Source organism: Carcharhinus amblyrhynchos, chromosome 8 (genome assembly GCF_965287045.1).
Source record: "Carcharhinus amblyrhynchos chromosome 8, sCarAmb.v2.hapA, whole genome shotgun sequence".
NCBI lineage: Eukaryota > Metazoa > Chordata > Chondrichthyes > Carcharhiniformes > Carcharhinidae > Carcharhinus > Carcharhinus amblyrhynchos.
The window spans coordinates 82084891-82105328 of NC_137331.1; the positions used below are offsets into that span (position 1 = coordinate 82084891).

At 42.4% G+C, this 20438-nt stretch overlaps 1 protein-coding gene across 4 annotated transcripts in view; it reads left to right on the forward strand.

Annotated features, from left to right (window-relative positions):
- ralylb (RALY RNA binding protein like b) overlaps positions 1 to 20438 on the forward strand; it is an 876105-nt gene that overhangs the window by 721639 nt on the left and 134028 nt on the right. For all 4 annotated transcript variants that reach the window (XR_013887728.1, XM_080194340.1, XM_080194342.1 and 1 more), the window contains one exon: positions 12922 to 12972. Coding sequence is in view for 3 of the 4 variants with exons in the window: in XM_080194340.1 (XP_080050466.1) it covers positions 12922 to 12972 (51 nt within the window). In the remaining variant the exon portion in view is untranslated. The remainder of the gene's footprint in view (positions 1 to 12921; positions 12973 to 20438) is intronic.

Sequence of the window (20438 nt, forward strand, 5' to 3'; positions counted from 1 at the left end):
GTCCCAAAGCCTGACAGTTAAATTTGCCTGAGGTCCTGGAAGACCCAGAGAAATGAGCAAAACGGGCAGGATTTTCCTAGCACGGAAAATCCCACCCGAGGTCAACAGACCTTTCCATGGCCTGCCCCTCACCTACTCCGATTCCCATGGCAGGTGGAACAGGAAAATCTATGCCAATGATTAGTAAATGTGGAGAGAAAGGGAAATAAATTATAAATCTGAATGAACCCCAGTGACCAAAACAGAACTCTTAAACAGAAGCATGCCAGTCTTCCAAATGATTAAATATTTGCAACAAATTTTTCCTTCTGGCAAACAGATTAGCAACTTCTGTGCATCTTTAGATTTCTGGCAGTTGAAATTAAATGAAGCTAGTTCTAGACTATGCACAATCAATACTGCTTATAGGATATGCCAATTCTTATTGATCCTACTAGCATTGCATCTACTCTAGAAATATATCATCACGTAATTCACTGGAATATGAACATATTAAGATGATGGGCCCATCCATCCTGTTTCAGATCATAGGAATTCGAATTTTGCATGTTTCATTTGGAATTTAGAGCTTGCCAGCATTCCAATAATTTTAATATTGTCCTTTACTGATCTGTGTTTCTTTGGTGAAGGAATGAAACACACAATCAGTTGTCTCGCATCCTTGACTCATTCCTATTTAAATAGTATACCTTTGAGTTCCTTTCCTTATCTGCTGTCCCTTGTTATAGTTGAAGAGATGTGTGTGAAGGTGAACCAGCTAGGTGAAATACAAATTTTATCACATTATTTTCTGTGAGATTGTCCAATAGACCAGGCATAGCGCTTATGCGACATGCTATGTGTGCATATTCTCACCAGAATCATCACCTTATTTAAATCCATGATCATTTATAATTTTACTCAATTATTTAAGAAATATCAGAGGGAGAAATTAAGGATTCATAAACTATTAATCTAACATCTGCTGTATTAGAATCCATAGTCAGGAAAAAGTGTCTGAGCATCTTAAAGAGTTTGAACTGATTATAAAGAAAGGTTTGTGACAGGTAAGTCATACTTAATGAGTCTAATTGAAATTTTTGAGTAAGCAAATCAAGTTGTTGACTAGGGAATGTCTATGGATATAGCTTATATAGATTCCAGGAGACATTTAATAAGATTTCAAATAAACAACTTCCAAAAAACAAAAGCAAATTTCAGTTAGGCTCATTAAACATGACTTACCTGTTAGAAATCTATCTTTATAATCAGTTCAAACTCCTCAAGATGCTCAGACACTTTCTCCTAACTATGAATTCTAATACCTACACTAGGGAAGGAAATCTGCTGTCCTTACCCGGTCAGCCCTGGGGTGGCATGGTGGTACAGTGGCTAGCACTGCTGCCTCACAGTGCCAGGGACCCAGGTTTGATTCCCAGCTTGGGTCACTGTCTGTGTGGATTCTGCGCATTCTCCCTATATCTGCGAGGGTTTTCTCTGGATGCTCCAGTTTTCTCCCACACTCCAAAGATATGCACGTAGGTGGATTGGCCATGCTAAATTCTCCCTCAGTGTACCCGAACAGGCGCTGGAGTGTGGCAACTAGGGGATTTTCACAGTAACTTCATTGCAGTGTCAATGTAAGCCTACTTGTGACTAATAAATAAATAAACTTTACATGTGACCCCGGATCTACAGCAACGTGGTTGACTCTCAACTGCCCTGGATAACTAGGGATCGGCAATAAATGCTGGCCAGCCAACAACATCCATGTCCCATGAATGAATGAAAAAAAAAACCTTCCTCACAGCAGCTGTTAGATTAGCATTCCATAAATTCTTAATTTTTCTCCCTGATATTTCTCAAAATAATGGAAGTAAAATTACAACTCAAATGATTATGGAATTAAAAACATTAAAGTAAGGAGAAGGGGCATGAACTTGAAGTGGAAGCCACTGACTAGTGGTGATCTGTAAAGACCAGTGCTGTGCTTCATGGGGTCTCACCTCTACTTTGTGTTATCTCAGTCATTAAAGATGGAAGAGGCATAAACCAAAGTTTATCAATTGCACAGGGATTGGTGACAGTAAATGGTATAGCCAGGAGTATAACATGACAAAGAGGCACCGATGGATTATGTGAGTGGGCAACATTATGACAGATGGTTATCAATGCAGGAAAGTGTGTGGTCTTCCTTTCTGGACCAAAAATGGATTGATGAAATAAAATCAGAAAATTCTGAAAAACCTCAGCATGTCAGGCAGCATCTAAGGAGAGAGAAACAGCTAATGTTTCAAGTCCAATTTAACTTTGATTCTCCCAAAAATGCTGAATTAGTGAGAAAACTGGTGGAAATCCTGACTGTTTTTTCAGTGCAACTTCAGACCTGAATCTCCCCACTCTGTGCAGTGCAGAGGTCACAATCCCAGAGTTGAGAGGGTAGGCTTATGAGGGGAGATTGAGTAGACTGGGTCCAAAGTCATTGGAATTCAGTAGAATGAGGGGAGATCTTATAGAAACATATAAGATTATGAAGGGAATAGATAAGTTAGAAGCAGGGAAGTTGTTTCCATTGGCAGGTGAAACCAGAACCAGGGGGCATGGCCTCAAAATAAGGGGGAACAGATTTAGGACTGAGTTGAGGAGGAACTTCTTCACACAAAAGGCTGTGAATCTGTGGAATTCCCTGCCCAGTGAAGCAGTTGAGGCTACCTCATTGAATGTTTTTAATGCAAGGATAGATAAATTTTTGAACAGTAAAGGAATTAAGGGTTATGGTGAGCGGGCGGATAAGTGGAGCTGATCCACAAAAAGATCAGCCATGATCTTATTGAATGGCGGAGCAGGTTTGAGGGGCCAAATGGCCTACTCCTGCTCCTAGTTCTTATGTTCTTATGTGTATATCATTGATTGCTGGGGGGCATTGGTTGGGTGGCAGGACCTATTCGCACCAGAGGCTGACAGCACTGGAACTCTGTGCATGCACAATGGCCCTGATATGTCAGTCTCCCTGTTTGCTGGCCAGCCCAGGACCCTTGCACTGCTGCCCCTCCAACCACCACACCACAGCCTGATTGCGGTCCCCGCAAGCATTCCCAGGCCAGCCCGACCATCATCACTCCAGTGGTGGGCAGTGCCAAGTGCCCCTGGGACTGCCAGGATGCCCATGCCCAGGGGGCACCACTCCCGCCACCCGACCCCTGTGGGGCCCCAATGGCCCCCATTTTCACTTCGGTCTCCTGCTCGTTCCCCAAGTGTAAGGAGCTTGTCTCAACCCTGCAGATTCCGTGCTGGGCCCAATAATGACATTTAGATTACATTTAAAATGCATTTTAAAAAGATTTAAATCACTTACCTCTCTTCCCGCCAGATTCCAGCATGGTCCCGACTGCGGCTGTTCTCTGGCTGTGGGAGACGTGCATGTGTCAGGAACTCGTGCACGAATCCTGTGAAATGGCTGACATGTGATTCTGCCACCCCAAAGCACCAAGAAACGGGCTTGTTGCTCTCCAGAGATGCTGCTAGACCTGCTGAGTTTTTCCAACATTTTCCATTTTTGTTCAGATTTCCAGCATCCGTGGCATTTTGTTTTTATTTATATAAGGATAGATGAGTATTATTCAAATGTTGAACACGAGAAAAAGTAAAGGTTCAGTGAGATTTTGGGGTTCATATAGGTCACTAAAATCTCATGGTCAGGTATTAAAAAAAATCAGGAAGTCTAAATTAATGTTAACCTTCACAATTCAGGGGATAGAATGTAAAAGAGAAGAAGGTTTTACTACAATTATGTAATGCCCTGGTTAGATAACATTTCAAATATGCGGCCATAATGTCTGACCAACATCAGAAAGAGTTGGCCCACAGGAATTAGAAAAATTTAACGCACACTTACCTGCTCTTGAACCATGGGACGTTGGTGATTTGAATCACATTTTCAAATGGGTGCCAGCACATGACAGTTACCCAGAGGAAGTTTACATTTCTGGTCAGTTGCCATGCAAATCCTTACCTGTAACATTTCACGAAGGATTCCCCAGTGTATCATTGGGGTGTCCCCACCACCCCCCCCTTATCCAACCCTGGGAAACTCAAAAGTTTTGGTCCACTATGTAACTGTGAATGTTAAAAGAGATTTGTTAGCTTTGGAAGGACTGTGGTGCAGATAATCAGAATGTTTCCAGGGTTGCAAGGGTTAGATCAGGAGGAGAGAAACCATAAACATGCAGTTGTATTCCCTGAAACATAGAAGGTCTCGTGGTGGGGTTGATAGAGATTTTTAGGCTTTTGAAAGGAATTGATAGTTTAGTTGGTGGAAGAATTCAGGACTTAGGAACATTAAATCCATGAGGTTAGGAAACATTCCTCCACTCGAAGAGCGGCAGAAGCACAAAACTCTTTTCCACTAAAAGCAGTAGATGCTAGTTCATTTAATCATTTTAAATCTGGATTTGATAGATCTTTTGCTAATCAGAAATCTTAAGATTAATGGAGCCAACGTGGGTGGCTGGAATTAAAATTCTGATGAACTATGAACTCCTTAAATGGTAGAGCGGCTTCAAGAGGTGGAATGCTTTTACTCTTGTTCCTATGTAGCTGTGTCAGCGCCTGATTCCTACCACCCCCGGCATTGAGGTTGTGATATCTAATCTGATTGACAGTTTTGTTTAATTGTGAAGGTACTCTTATTTTCTCTCTGTATTAGTTGACCTCAAAGGGAAGAGAAGGTTATAATCAGACTCAAAGTCTAGGCTGTCTGCCAGCTCCTGTTGTGCTGCTCTTCTGTATGTACTATGAGCTTGTAAGATGTTTTGTAGCAAGCTGTTCCAATATCATCACAGAGGCATGGCCTCAATTACAGAGAAGGGCTTAGATTTCAGAACATGTACTATTAGGGACCGGGTTAGAAACTCCAAGATACATTATGATATTAGCCTAGACCCCAACTATTTTTGATTTTGGCATTAGTGTGAACATAAGGTGTTTTGCTCCGGGTGTAATTCTATTGACCGACTAGGAAGCACTTACTAAAATAAATGATATTTAACACTATAGCCTAACTATAACCAAAAGGAGTTAGCATATCTTTTGCCAGTTGAAATACCTAAATGTGACAAGGTGCAATTCTTAACTGCCAACTATCTCTATTAGTTCCAATCTAAACAATATCCCTCAGACATAAACTCATCCTCAGAATCAGTTAGCAAAACACACTGGCTTATGCAAGTTGCTCATCCTCCAGCCTTTTAACACCTCTGGACAGAGATATAGAAACACGGAGACAACTATCTTCTGACTTCTACACAGCAGCCTCTAGAGAATGACCTGCCTTCACACACAAGAACACGAGAGGAAGAGAGAGGGTGAAAGCACCTCATGCCTTTTGCAGACCCCTAGAAGGCGATACCTCTTTGTAGCATGTCCCAGACTTCAATTTCCAGAGAGAGAGAGAGAAATTCAAATTCAAACAGCAACCACCTGCTTGTCTCTTTGTAAGCCTATCTCCGTCCACTCATATGACACTTCTTGTCAATTAAACCCTACTCTGAAACCCCCAGGAGACAACCCTAAATAAAACAAAACTGCATTATCTCAGATTAAAACAAGCACCTTAATAATGAGGAGCAATTATTCTCCTGCGTGCTCAGCATGTGGCTGTAGTTGTAGACAAATCAACACCACACTCAAAGCTGAAGTATAACAGTTCCCAAATACATTTCTTAAAGGCATAGTATTGTCACACAACACGTATTAAAATATTTAGTCCAGCCACATCTGCTATTCCTACTCTTGCCTACATTTGATACCTCTTAAAGTTCATAAGTCTCCCTGTGATGCACCTGCTCTGTCAATGTGATATTTGCTCTTGAAGATCAGAAGTCTGACCTCTTAGAGATCAGAAGTGTAAATTCCATATATTTCCAGGAAACCACAGTAGCAAAAAGAATATTATTGACTTTAATTCTTGATGTTCTAGTTACTCTTGCACATAAAATCATACAATAATTTATTTTGGATCATGAGGAGCAGGTTTGCCCGTGAACAGGACTTTTCTCATTCATTTGAGTAAATGCATTGACACGTAGCTGTTGTGCAGGGTTGTTTGGATGACAATAGTCTTCAGAAAACAGTGATGTTATTGAAATAGCTAACCTGAAACCTAATAAACGCAAATGTATATTTGAAGTCAGTGAGCTGCCATTTATTGGTGACATCACCATTAGTAGAGACAGTAGGTGGAATTTTACGAGAAAAATTCCAACTGTCCAGCTAGCATGTAGATGGGAAAGTTGCAGATCCGTTTGTTGGGTGAGTTTTTATTCCCAATTTTGTGCACATAATGCACAGAAAAATGGGCTGGACAGTTTCTAGCTACTAGAGGCGGTGGGCAAAGCTTAAATCACCAGGCAGCCTGTTGCCAGCAGACAGCCTGTTGCCAGCAGAGTGAGCTATCATACATATGCAGACTTCTATGTCTGCACATGCGCAATTCCAATAGCAGTGGCCTGATAGAGAGATAGAGCTGTCAGACCTCTGCTGTTGTAGCCAGCCTCAACGCGACCCCTCCACACTGCAATTGCGGGGGCCCACAGCCGATCACAAGCTCCATACCACCCGGAAGTATCGTCCATGCTGCCCTACCCCTCCCCCGACACCCAGACCGATAGTCTGCAGAATGGCAGCAGGCCCTGCCTCCCTCCCCATACCAATCTGATGCAGAGTGGCAATGGTTTGCCTTCCCTCCCCCACTGATCACAGGCAGAGTGTGCAGCAGCCCCCCCACTCCACCGATTGGGCTGGCCCTGCATCCTCCAGGCCTCACCCCTTTAGGCCCTGCACCACCCTCCCAGGCTCCATCCCCCATAGGCCCTGTCCTTCCAATGATAGACTGGGACTGCCCAAGGGGCACCACCCCCCCTTTGCCTTGGCCTCTGATTCGACCGACTAGTTGTCAGTTCCCAGTTCATGGGGAGTGGCTGTTTTTCTCATTGGAGAGAACCTCTCCCGGCAAGGCCACAAAGGCAACTGAACACATTCACATGCTGGTCTCGCTAAACAAGTGTAAATGAGGTTTGACATGACTTTAAATAATTTATTCAGCCTCTCACCAGAAATGGATGATAGGCTGCCTGCGCCAGGAATCTGATTCTGGTAAAATCTCGAGAGCCAAGAAAATGGGCACGAATCTGTTTTCTCGGCTCTCACGTGATTTTACCAGAATCGCTGCGCCTATCCATAGGTGGGGCGAACCGGTAAAATCATGGCTGTTCTGTGCACAAAATTAAAACTCTGGATAGACTGCAGTGCAAAGAGATGTGCAGTGATTCCTAAGTACGTAGTCAGTTACCTGTGTGAATCCAGAGCCGGTTTCTTGAGAAAAGTGGCATCTGCTAGAATCTGTTGGAAGAGACCTCTGATTGGAACTAGAACATTGAGACACCATTAAAGAAACTTCAAAAGATTTGCTTTATATTCTGTGATCCTGATTCAGCTGGTGTAACACCAGCAGAATTTCGGACTAAGTTGCAATGTAGACGTAATAATCAACGACAATACATTGCTTCATCGAAGGGTCATACACACTCAAAACGTTGGCTCTATTCTCATTCCACAGATGCTGTCAGACTTACTGAGATTTTCCAACATTTTCTGCTTTTGTTTCAGATTTCAGCATCCACAACATTTTGCTTTTATTCAACCAAGCACTCCATTTATAGCATGAATTTCCAGCCTTGCACGTGAATATAGTGCTTACTGTAACGTGAAAACTCCCGAAACACTGAGCTAAACCTCTCATCAGAAGACCAATGGATGATTTTAACTCCACCCAATTAACAAATACACAGTTAAAACCCACTGGATAATTTACCTGTTTGAAGCAGTAAAGGAGCCATAGAAAGGGATTTCGATGAGTGTAAAAAAAAGTTTCAGGGATTTGGGAGAAGAGAGGGGGAGAAGGACTAACCAGATTCATCTCCAGTTGGAAAGAGCCATCACAGACATGATGATTTAGAGAGTCTGCCTCTGTGCTGTATTGTAAAAGTTATTAGTAGGTGTCTCATTCAGATCTCACATTCTGGATTTTCCTCAACAGTTCACTCAGTGGAATTTGGCATGATGCTTCTTTCAATGCACCAGTCAGTCAGCAATGTTTCAACAGATTCTGAATGCAATTTTAACTCCAGCTCGAGCAGGAAAGCCATTCTTGTCTTCCCACCAGTTGAAAGTCAATCACAGAAAGTTCAGAAGCACAGGATGCTTTCAATAGTGTATGTTGCTTTACTTTAAGCAACAAGTCCTCATCTGGACCATAGAATGTTTTGACCTCCCTTACTCATTTTTGCTTCCTTAAGCACCACCGCCCTCAACACACACCCCCCCCAGCTCCCACAACTTCCTCATTACAAGATGCCCAACAAATCCCAACTCCAGAGGTCTCTGTTCACAGCAGATTATTCATGGTTGTCCAATTTTCTGTAGGTCAAGAGACACTTCCAAGAAGTTCTGATCATTCTGTTCTGTTGCTTTCTGGAAACTTCTGTTTAAATAAACATGATTGCCAATAGAAATGCAGAATATTTAATTGTGTGATAGAAAAGTGACACTCAGGGCTCGATTTTACCATCAACTTACGCCCATTTTCGGACATAGAAAATTGGTAAAGTCAGGCATGAGGCAAATAGCATAATCCATGCCCCCTCTGCGCCAGTTCCCCCTTTACCAAAACCCGAAAATGGCCATGATCAGGACTGCGTCTAAAACAGGTGCAACAGCCATTTAAATGCATTTGCATGCATATAAATTGGCTTAATAAGCTGCATGCCCAACTTACCCCCTTTACCACCGCGTTCACCCATCCAGGATCAGCACGAAACAGACATGCTCCACAAAAGTCTGATTCGGGCGCTCCATTTAGTGAGGAGGTAAGTGCCGAGCGTCCAATGGCTCTCTGCTTGAAATCGGTGTTGGACTGGCGGGGTGTGGGGAGGGAGGTGGGCGGGAGGGGGATCCGCTGCCAGTCTGCCTGAGATCAGTGAGGGGGAAGGTGGTTCCACTGCCATTCTGCCTGAGATGAGTGAGGGGGAAAGAGGGGGCATACTGCCACTCTGCCTGTGATCGGTGAAGGGGAATGTGGAGTCTACTACCGCTCTGCCTAAGATCAGTGAGGGGGAAGGGGGGAGAGTCCCGCAATTAATCTGGGTGGTGGGAGACAGTGAGGGGATAAGGGGGTGGGGCAATGTCTGTGGGGGCCAGGGGGAGGCATTATCCAGCCAGGGAGCAGTGTGGCAGGGGAGCCGCATTCTATCTTTTTCCTGCACATTTGCAGTCGGAGGTGCTGATTTGGAGCTGCAGGATTTTGGGTGGACTAAGCCCCGCCCACAGGCTTCTGCAACGCAATTCAGAATTGCTCATATTTTTAAGTTAGAATGTGTATCAGGGCACCTGAGAACAGGTCTAAAGATCAGACCTGAAACATTCCCATTTTCAAATCCACCCAGAACTTAGAATCAAAATGGTAAAATAGGGCTCTTAAGAGTAGCCTAAAGTTACAGCTAACAATGCATTAGCAAAATCATTTTACTTTTGATTATCCAACGTAACTTTAAAAACTTCACAAAAATCTAAATCAAAAATAGAATGAGTTAAAAATGCACAGAAGAATCCTTCAGAACTAAAAACATTTTTATCAGAGTTGATTAAAAATAATGGAGAATGTAGAAGTTGACTGAGGGTCGAACTTTCTCTCCTGAGTCAGGTTCAGTAAGGTGTAGTTACATTTCTGAAAACCACAACTTTAAGTGAGTCATAGGTTCCCATAGGATTCAGTGTTAAAGCCAGAGTTAGGTTCTTCTCACGTGGAAAAAGCAATATACAAATTGAAATGACAGGCCATGCATGTATACCACTGTGCATTCTGAGCTGAAATAACTTGAAAACTAAAATACATGCAATACAGTGCACATGTATGCATAATGCAAATTGCATTCACCATACAGGTATCTGTACTGTCCAGTACTTTTCAGAGTGACCAGATTGAAAAAAAACAAAGAACAAAGAAAATTACAGCACAGGAACAGGCCCTTTGGCCCTCCAAGCCCGCACCAATCATGCGGCCCAACTTAACTAAAATCCCCTACCCTTCCAGGAATCATATCCCCCTATTCCCATCCTATTCATGTATTTGTTAAGACGCCCCTTAAAAGTCACTACCTTATCCGCTTCCACTACTTCCCCCGGCAACGAGTTACAGGCACCCACTACTCTCTGTGTAAAAAATCTACCTCATACATCTCCTTTAAACCTTGCCCCTCGTACCTTAAACCTGTGATCCCTAGTAATTGACTCTTCCACCCTCGGAAAAAGCTTCTGAATATCCACTCTGTCCATGCCTCTCATAATCTTGTAGACTTCTATCAGGTTGCCCCTCAACCTCTGTTATTCCAGTGAGAACAAACCAAGTTTTTCCAACCTCTCCTCATAGCTAATGTCCTCCATACCAGGCAACACCCTGGTAAAACTTTACTGTACTCTCTCCAAAGCCTCCACATCCTTCTGGTAGTGCAGCAGCCAGAATTGAACTCTATATTCCAAGTGCGGCCTAACTAAGGTTTGATAAAGCTGCAACATGAGTTGCCAATTTTTAAACCCAGTGCCCCGGCCAATGAAGGCAAGCATGCTGTATACCTTCTTGGCTACCTTCTGCACCTGCATTGCCACTTCCAATGACCTGTATACCTGTACACCCAGATCCCTTTGTCTGTCAATACTCTTAAGAGTTCTGCCATTTACTTATATTTCCTATCTGTATTAGACCTTCCAAAATGCATTACCTCACATTTGTCCAGATTAAACTCCATCTGCCATCTCTCTGCCCAAGTCTCCAATCGATCTATATCCTACTGTAGCTTCTGATGGTCCTCATCGCTATCTGCAAATCCACCAACCTTTGTGTCATCCACAAACTTACTAATCAAACCAGTTGCATTTTCCTCCAAATCATTTATATATATTACAAGTAGCATTGATCCCTGAGGAACACCACTTGTCATGATGTGGAGATGCCGGCATTGGACTGGAGTAAAAAGTCTCACAACACCAGGTTAAAGTCTAACCAGTTTATTTGATAATAAACCCACAAGCTTTCGGAATCACCGTTCCTTCGTCAGGTGTGTGGAAGATTTCTCAAGAATTCCAATACCAACTCCTTTTTGATCTCAACATGACTTAAATCATCTACACATCCTTTCCCAGACTCATCATCCACCAAGTCCTTCTCTTTGATGAATACTGATGCAAAGTACTCATTTAATACCTCATCCATTTCCTCTGGCTCCATGCATAGATTCTCTCCCTTATCCTTGAGTAGGCCAACCCTTTCCCTGATTACCTTCTTGCTCTTTATACATGTATAAAAAGCCTTGGGATTTTCCTCCATCTTGCTGGCCAATGCTTTTTTATGACCCCTTTTAGCCCTCCTTACTCCTTGTTTAAGTTTCTTTCTACTTTCCTTGTATTCCAAACTTGTTTTGAGTGTTCCCAGCCTCCTAGCTTTGACAAATGCTTCCTTTTTCTCTTTGACTAGGCTCACAGTATCTCTCATTATCCAAGGTTCCCAAAACTTGCCATACTTATCGTGCATCCTTACAGGAATGTGCCGATCCTGAATCCCCATCTAGTGGCAAAAGTTGGTTGGTGCAGTTATGAGCTGAAGTCCCAGGACACCTGCACTGATTAGTTCTGATGAGCCACTACATAGAGCCTAGGATCTCAGTGAGAGTTTAGTACCAACAAAGCCAGGAGGGGCTGCAGCAGCAGCAGCAGAGTGAGTAACTGGGAGAAGAGTAGCAGACCTCAGCTCCTAAGGCAAGAACAGAGCATGGGAGACAAGATCTGGAAGCAAGAGTGCCAGGGGGTGGGAGGGGAGGCATTATGCAGGTGGGCAGAAACACTTTGGCAAAGATTTTGTGAGTAGGAAGGCCACAGAAGAGGAAGTCTGTGGCAAATGACCTTAAAGTGAAACTGGTAATGTTAAATGGACATTTTATTAAGATCTTTGAAACAAAACAACATTAAGTGAGATGGTGTTAAATGAGGACTTACTGTCTGCAAGGTTGGCCAATTTCCTAATGCTGCAAGCCCAACTCAGGAGAAAGTGGCCCATTTGTGAAGAGTGGGGGAATGGAAGGTTCTAACTTGAATCAGGTCTGCTGCCCCCAGAATTAGTGTAAAGCCAGCCACAGAGACCATATCTGTAGGTTTCCCACCACAAGAATGATAGGTTGTGGAAACAGTCAAGCAGAAATTATCAAAGTGATAACATTCAAGTTTACGTTGACAACACCTCTTAAATTGGAAGTGCCAGTTTTTTTTCAACTGCAGTCTGGCTAAATTTTCAAAAATTAACAGGCAAGGAACTTAAATAACCATATGCATTTTTTATGCACATTCATGTCTACTCTTACAATTTCAAAGAGGTACCTTACCTCTCCAATACACTGCCTGACCTCTCCAAAGAATATCACCAAAGCCTAGATCTTCTTCAAATGTCTAAAGCCTATGAGTCATTTTCAAAAACCAGGATGACCAAAACTGCTTCTGTTTGAAGGCAGTTACACTTTCTAAATGTATAGCTGCCTTTGGCAACTGCGCATCTGTGAAAAACTTAGCAGGCCATTTCCACCCCCTACCGTCCCCCCACCCCCACCACTTGATGAGTGCTGCATCTGTGAGAATTCAGACCTGAGTCTCCTATATATTTCCATTCCTTCCTGTTTTCAACATACTAAATCTCCATTAGACCTCACATCATTTGCTGTTAGCAATTTTCTTTGCATTAAATGTATTTTGAACCAATCCAAAGATAATCAATTTCTCGAAACTTGAAAAAATGAAAGGTTCTGCTCTGCAACTTCTCATTAAAGTTCTTGCTTTGTTTTTCAGCACTGGTTATGACTTTGACTACGATTATTACAGAGATGATTTCTACAGTCGGTAAGTATATCTGTACTTCTTTTTCAAGATGCACAATGTTTTAGCTTTAAGTGGTTGGTATGATACAATTTCTAAGTTGATCAGCAATGCTCATTGCATGCATCCTGTTGTTGCTGTAGCAAAGTAAGGACCAGCAGTCCCCACTAAAACTGATTGACAAGGCACAAGTCAGGAGTGTGATGGAATACTTTCAGCACAACACAAAAGAAGCTCGACACCATCAAGAATAAAGCACCCGCTTGATTGGTGCTCAATCCATCACCCTCAACATTCACAGCCTCACCACTGTGGCAGCAGTGCGTTCCATCTACAAGATGCACTGCAGGAACTCACCAAGGCCCTTTCAACGACATCTTCCAAACCCACAACCTCTACCATCTATGACAAGAACAGCAGATGTATGGGAACAACATCATCTGCAAGGTGGTCTCTAATTAATAAGCCTTGGAAATATATCATCGTTCTTTCACTATCACTGGGTCAAAATCCTGGAACTTCCTCCCTAATAGCACTGTGGGTCTACCCACAACACATAACTGCAGTGCTTCATTAAGGCGGCTCACCAGTGTCTTCGCAAGGGCAATTAAGGGTGGGTAATAAATGTTGGCCCAGCCAGTGAAGCCCCTATCCCATGATGAATAAAAAAAAGTACTAATCTGAAAGTTTTAAAAGTATCAACCTCATTTAGGGAAGGGACAAAATCTTGCAGTTCATTAAAAATACATCTGTTTAAAGATGGACAATCTGATCATACGCAACATTATTAAAATTATAAATAAAACCAAATAAGCCTTTAGTGCAAGAAGAGCAGGACTTGGAGGAAAGTATTATACCATTGAACAATTTAATTGGTTAGTTTATAGCAGTTGAATAGATGAGATGTAAATATATATCTTGGCAATTCTTTTATTGTGTTGTAAAGAAAACACCAGTAGATCATTTGGTAGTACAGAACCTGGGTGTTGCTGAAAAAAGACATTTTTTGTCAAAGTTTTTCATTTTGCACTCATCAGGACAAATTAAAAGAATACCAAATGTAAAGGGAACAACGGCTTTGATGCTTGCTTGCTTGCTTGAGAATACTTGCTTATCCTGATTCATAGAGTCATAGAATCCCTACAGTGCAGAAGGAGGCCATTCAGTCCATCAAGTCTGCACCAACTCACACCCAGGCTTATCCCACAACTCCACTTACTTAAGCCTGCTAATCCCCCTAATGTTAGGACACTAAGTGATAATTTAGCATGGCCAATCCACCTTACCTGAACATCTTTGGACTGTGGAAGGAATCCAGAGCACCTGGAGGAAATCCACACAAACATGTAGAGAACGTACAAATTCCACCAAAGAGCCATCCAAGGCCAGAATTGAACCGGGTCCCTGGTTCTGTGAGACAGTAGTGCTAACCACTGTGCCATTGTGCTGTTGTCTAATTGGCCAAGGTATTTAGCATGTACTGAAAGTTACATATGTTAATGCAGAGGGCTCTGTTCTTGGCAGACATGTTGCGTCTGTTTTAACTAAACAAAATAAGTGACAACCATTTTATTGTTCATTTCTCAGGGCATTGTCTTGACCAATCAGAATTAAGCTGTCTGGTGTAAATTTCAATAAATGCTTGGCAGTTAACTTGTTAATCACCATGTATTTTCTATGACAACACCTCTACTAATTACAGTCCACTTGCCAACCAAGCAGCACTTTCTTCTCATACAGTATAAATTGTTGTTTTTCTCTTTACATTTGGTATTCTTGCGAAATGTCCTAATGAGTGCAAGACGAAAAGCTTTGACCCAAAAAATTTTTCAACAAAATGACAGTTGTTCAAAAGCAACTTTGTGAGAACATACCAAAAAAATTCCAAAAAAAAAGAAGCTCCATCAAACTTAATGACCTTCCCAATTTGTCTTTTAATGCTGATACATTCCTTCATGGAATCAAGCTTCCCATGTTATCTACTTGACAATGCCACATTATGTGGCATTATCGCTAGATTACTAATCCAAAAACACAGCTAACATTCTGGGGACCTAGGTTTGAATCCCGCCATGGCAGATGGTGAATTTGAAGTTTTTAAAATCTGGAATTAAGAATCTACTGCTGACCATGAAACCATTGTTGATTGTGGGGAAAAACCCATTTGGTTCACTAATGGCCTTTAGAGAAGGAAATCTGCTGTCCTTACCTGGTCTGGCCTACATGTGACTCCAGAGCAACAGCAATGTGGTTGACTTTCCACTGCCCTCAGGCAACTAGGAGTGGGCAATAAATGCCAGCCAGCCAGCGACACCCATGTCCCATGAATGAATAGTAAAAAAAAACTAGAAAATAGTATTTGCTAAGAATTTGGCGATAGACTTTTTAAAATCCATAATGCCTCCTATAAATTGCAGTATAGAACTTGCAGTTATCGCATTTGTGTGTTTTGGTTCATGAATTGGCATGAGATTGTCCCTTAAAACTGCATGAGACAAGAGGTATGAAAGCATTTTTGGAAGTGAATCTAAAATGTTTTCAACAAAGAAACTTTAATCACATTGCTTTAAATATTTTATGAGTGGTGGGCAGAAGTATGAAAAGAAAAAAATCTAACTTACTGACTTAATTGAAGATCTGCTTCCTCAATCAAAAACTAGTAATCCAGATGCTGGCAGCCTCCACAAGCATGAAATGAAGGAGATGCAGCAATAGCATTGCTGCAAAGACCAACTTATTTGCGGAACCCTCAATGATGCGGATCCATCTCTTAGCACTGTGCCTCCACATACATCAAATTTGGCCATTATCCATTTTCCCTTCATTTATATTGACGTGCAATTCTCTAAATCAATAAAATCTGCAGTTGCAGTTCCAGTTATGTTTGAATTAAAATTATTCAAACTTAACAAAATGTTGAGAAGAGCAAAGAATCACTAACATCTTGACTCCGCGTGGCTTTACAATCTCTCTCTTGGCCTACTCTTGTATGTCAGCCATGACTTACTTGGTAGCACTCTTACCTCAGTCTTACAAAGTTGTGGTTCTGGTCATGCCCCAGGACATTGAGCACAACAGCCTAACCTGCTAGTCTGGTGCAGAACTGAGGGAGTATTGTACTGCTGGAGGTGCTGTCTTTCAGTTGAGATGTGAAACTGAGACCCGGCTAACTCTGTCAAATGGATATCGCTGTGCAGAAGAACCGATGAGTTAGCCCTAGTATCCTGACCAATATTCATCCTGCAGTCAACATCAACACAATGATCATCAAGTCATCATTATATTGCTATATGTAGGGGAGTTGCACAAATTAGCTGCTGTATTTTCTGCATTGTAATAGTGATAAATTTCTCAAAAATACTTTGACTTCAAAGCACTTTTGAGATGTTCAATAGTCATGAATGGTGCTATATAAATGCAAAGTCTTTCTTTCTTACACGTCTTGATGCTATCACTGAGAACTTGTGGTCTTGGCGTGGAAGGAAGTTCATCTTTGGAAAAACTGTTGGGATAGCAGTGACCCTCTCAAGGTATATTCCTCCAGTCTGGGTTTATAGACTAGTTCTGAGGGGAGAGAGTTCCTATTCTGCTATCACAATGGAGGACAGACTCCTTGGAAAGCTGTGTCCCATCGGGGTCAGGTCACTGATGATGGTAAACACTAACTCATTTATAGTTACAGTTATCTACCACGCATTGGGCTGAATTACACGAGGCACCATGGTCTGCAGTCCAGTTAAAAAACAGGGGAAACCCGTCTAGGAAGGAACGGCTTCCTCAAAACCTTTCTGAATGTGGGACCCTTAGGAATAGGAGGACCCACATTAGGGAGCTGCCAGTCAATCAGAGGCCAGCTGCACCTGAATACCAGCAGCCCTACCACAGATACTGTTGGTCAGTCATTGAGGAGGCGTTGAATGATTGATCAGAAATTTAAATGTTTAGGGATTTGAGGCGGAGGGTGTTGAGGGGTAGGGGCTGGGATTTGAGTGGAGAGAATAACACTTTGAGGGAGAGGAGAGGGCCCAGGAGACCAGTTAAAGAGGAATCTCCCCCCTCCTGCCACACTCAGCCCAAGCATTGTGGGCTTCTCCCACCACAAGTTTAATCCTGACAGCAACAAGATGAGAACCATATGTGGGCATTACTTGCTTGTTTGCCCAATTAAGTGTCTCAATTTGCCTACTGGCAGGCCAGCTATCTGATGCCATAACGGTGAGGAGCAGATATGCAGAGAACAGGCTGCTGCTAGCTTTCATGCACCCTTCCTTCACCCCTCCACACACCTTTAAACAGACTGTAAGGGAAGCATTAAATCCAGCCCATTGTGTGGAACAGCATTCATGTATGTAATGTTTCTCTAACATTGTTCTCTTTACGTTGGACCCCTGAAATCATCATTCCCGTGTGAATAAAGCCAGTGGCTATACTTTCCTGAGCTTCTGCCCCTGCCCATTTTACAGCCTTGTTAAAACTAGATTTCACCCCACTGCCTCTCCTGCCATGTTTCCTTCTTTCAGTAATGAGCTCTGGCTAGCTAGACTCAATGGTTACAACTCTTTAAATATCTGTAAGGTTGCTGGAACATCCTGGATTTGCCCACTATTGAATGTAAAAAAAAGCAGACAGTTTGTGTTTGAATGTCCTACCCACACACCAAGGCCATACTGGTCAAAATCATCAGCAAGACATTCCATCGTTCTCTCCACATCCTCCTCAACCTTTGGTACAATAGCCTACTGGCTATGTTACTAGGCTAGCAGCTCAGAGATTCTATTGTGGCAAATTCAGAAATTGAATACATTCGTGGGCAGCATGTAAAGAAAGCTGCCAGATAATCCTTAAATTTCAACTAGTTTTCTAATGCTACTGCTTCAATGTTTGGTCTACATATGACTCCAATTCCACTGGTTGCCTCTTAATACTCACAGGCAAAATAGGAATGAGCAATAAATATTTGCTCAGCCCTCCAGAAATCCAGTAGCATTTGCTTACCAGAAACTGAAACTGTGTGGAATTGCAGGTAACCGTCTAGCATCGATTCATGGAAAACAGAAGGTGGTCATTCAGCCCATTAGTTCTATGGTAGGGCAAAGGTAGGGAATTGGTTAAGAACAGAAATCCAAGAATGGATAATAGCTTGAAGGAGTAGCGAGCTGTAAATGCAAGACAGTGATAGATCAATTATGTGGGAAAAACTGTAATAGGTAATGTTTAATTTGGGGAAGTAAGATGTCATCCACTTTGGATCAAAGAAAAGTAGATAAGATTTTCTAAATGATGAGAAGCTAAAAACTATGGAGGAGCAGAGACTTTTCGGGATCTACTTGCAGAAACGACTAAAACAAGTGAACAGATACAAATAATAATTAAAACCATTTGCCTTTGTTTGGGGTGGCTCAATGGCACAGTGGTTAGCACTGCTGCCTCACAATGCCAGGGACTCGGGTTCAATTCCCGCCTTGGGACATTATCTGTGTGGAGTTTGCACATTTTTCCTTTGTCGCTGTGGGTTTCCTCCAGGTGCTCTAGTTTTCTCCCACAATCCGAAAGACATGCTGTTTAGGTGCGTTGGCCATGCTAAATTCTCCCTCAGTGTACCCGAACAGGAGTGTGGCAACTAGGAGATTTTCACAGTAACTTCATTGCAGTGTTAATGTAAGCCTAATAAATAAACTTTACACTTTCACTCACTGGTATTTCAGCTGCTTTGAAAAATTAAAGTTATGCTATGTTTACATGAAGCTTCAGTTAGATCCCATTCAGAATATTGCATTCCTTTCTGGCCAGGAGCAAAATATTGAACTTTAAGGGGATGCAGCGTAGTTTTAGCCGAATGATGCTGTGGCTAAAAGATTAATTGACAAGGGCAGGTTGCATATTGTTTCAAGGGTGGAAAATTGAATGATGATCAAATTGAAGTATTTCCAATATTAAAACATTTGATAGAGTGAGTAGAGATAAGCTATATCCTTTGATGCAGGAAACCGGAATAACAGAAGACATAGTTTATATAGATAGCTGTACTATTGAATACATGTCCCTTAACAGAACTAACTACAGCATTAGTCAAACTGTTCCAGTCCAACCTCAACACAGGCAACTACCCGACAAAGTAGAAAATTGCCAAAGTTTGACCTGCTCACAAAATGCCAGATAAATCTAATCCATCCAATCAGTATTGCATAAGTCAACTCTTTCATCAATAATGTAATGGAAGATGTTGTTGATAGTGCTATCAAGTAGCACTTGTTCAGCAATAATCTGATCACCAAGGATGAGTTTGGGTTCTGTGCCAAAACATGGCAAAAGTGTTGAATTGTTGAGGTGAGAATGATTGTCCTTGTCATCAGGACAGCATTTGACCATGTGTGGCATCAAGGAATCCAAGTAAAATTGAAATTGATGGGAATTGGGGAAAACTCCCCACTGGTTGGGGTCATTCCTAACACAAAGCAAGATGCTTCAGGTGCTTCAGGAAGGACAGGGAGGGTGGCAGAAGGGCTGGTGGAGTGGCACTGTTGATCAGGGATAGTGTCATGGCTACAGAGAAAGAGGATGTCGTGGAGGGATTGTCTACAGAATCTCTGTGGGTGGAAGTTAGGAACAGCAAAGGGTCAAAAACTTTGCTGGGTGTATTCTATAGGCCGCCCAATAGTGACAGGGAAGTTGAGGTGCAGATAGGGAAACAGATTCTGGAGAGATGTATTAATTACAGAGTTGTCGTGATGGGAGACTTCAATTTCCCAAACATCGACTGGAATATCCCTAGGGTAAGGGGTATAGATGGGGAGGAGTTTGTTAGGTGTGTTCAGGAAGGTTTCCTGACGCAGTATGTGGATAAGCCTACGAGGGGAGAGGCTGTACTTGACCTGGTACTGGCGAATGAACCAGGGCAGGTGATGGATCTTTCGGTAGGTGAGCATCTTGGAAATGGTGACCATAATTCTATCTCCTTCACAATTGCGTTGGAACGAGATAGGATCAGGCAGGCTAGGAAGGTGTTTGTCTGGGGTAAGGGGAGATACGAAGAAGTCAGGAAGTTACTTGGACAAATAAACTGGAAGGAGGCGTTCTTAGGGAAAAGTACCGAAGGAAGGTGGCAGATATTCAAGGAATGTGTGTCTGGAGCTCTGAATGACAACGCTCCGATGAGACGAGGGGGTTTTGGTGGGTCGAGGGAACCGTGGTGCACAAAGGAAGTGTTGAACCTAGTCAGGAAGAAAAGGAAGGTGTACAAGAGGTTCAGGGAATTAGGAGATGTTAAAGATCTTGAGGAGTATAAGGACTGTAGGAGGGAACTTAAAAGGGAAATTAGGAGAGCCAGAAGGGGTCATGAGAAGACCTTGGCGGGTAAGATTAAGGAGAATCCCAAGGCCTTCTATAAATATGTGAAAGGTAAAAGGATAAGAAGAGAAGGGATAGGACCTATAAAAGGTGAGGGGGGGAAAGGTTTGTGTGGAACCAGAAGAAATGGCAGAGGTGCTTAA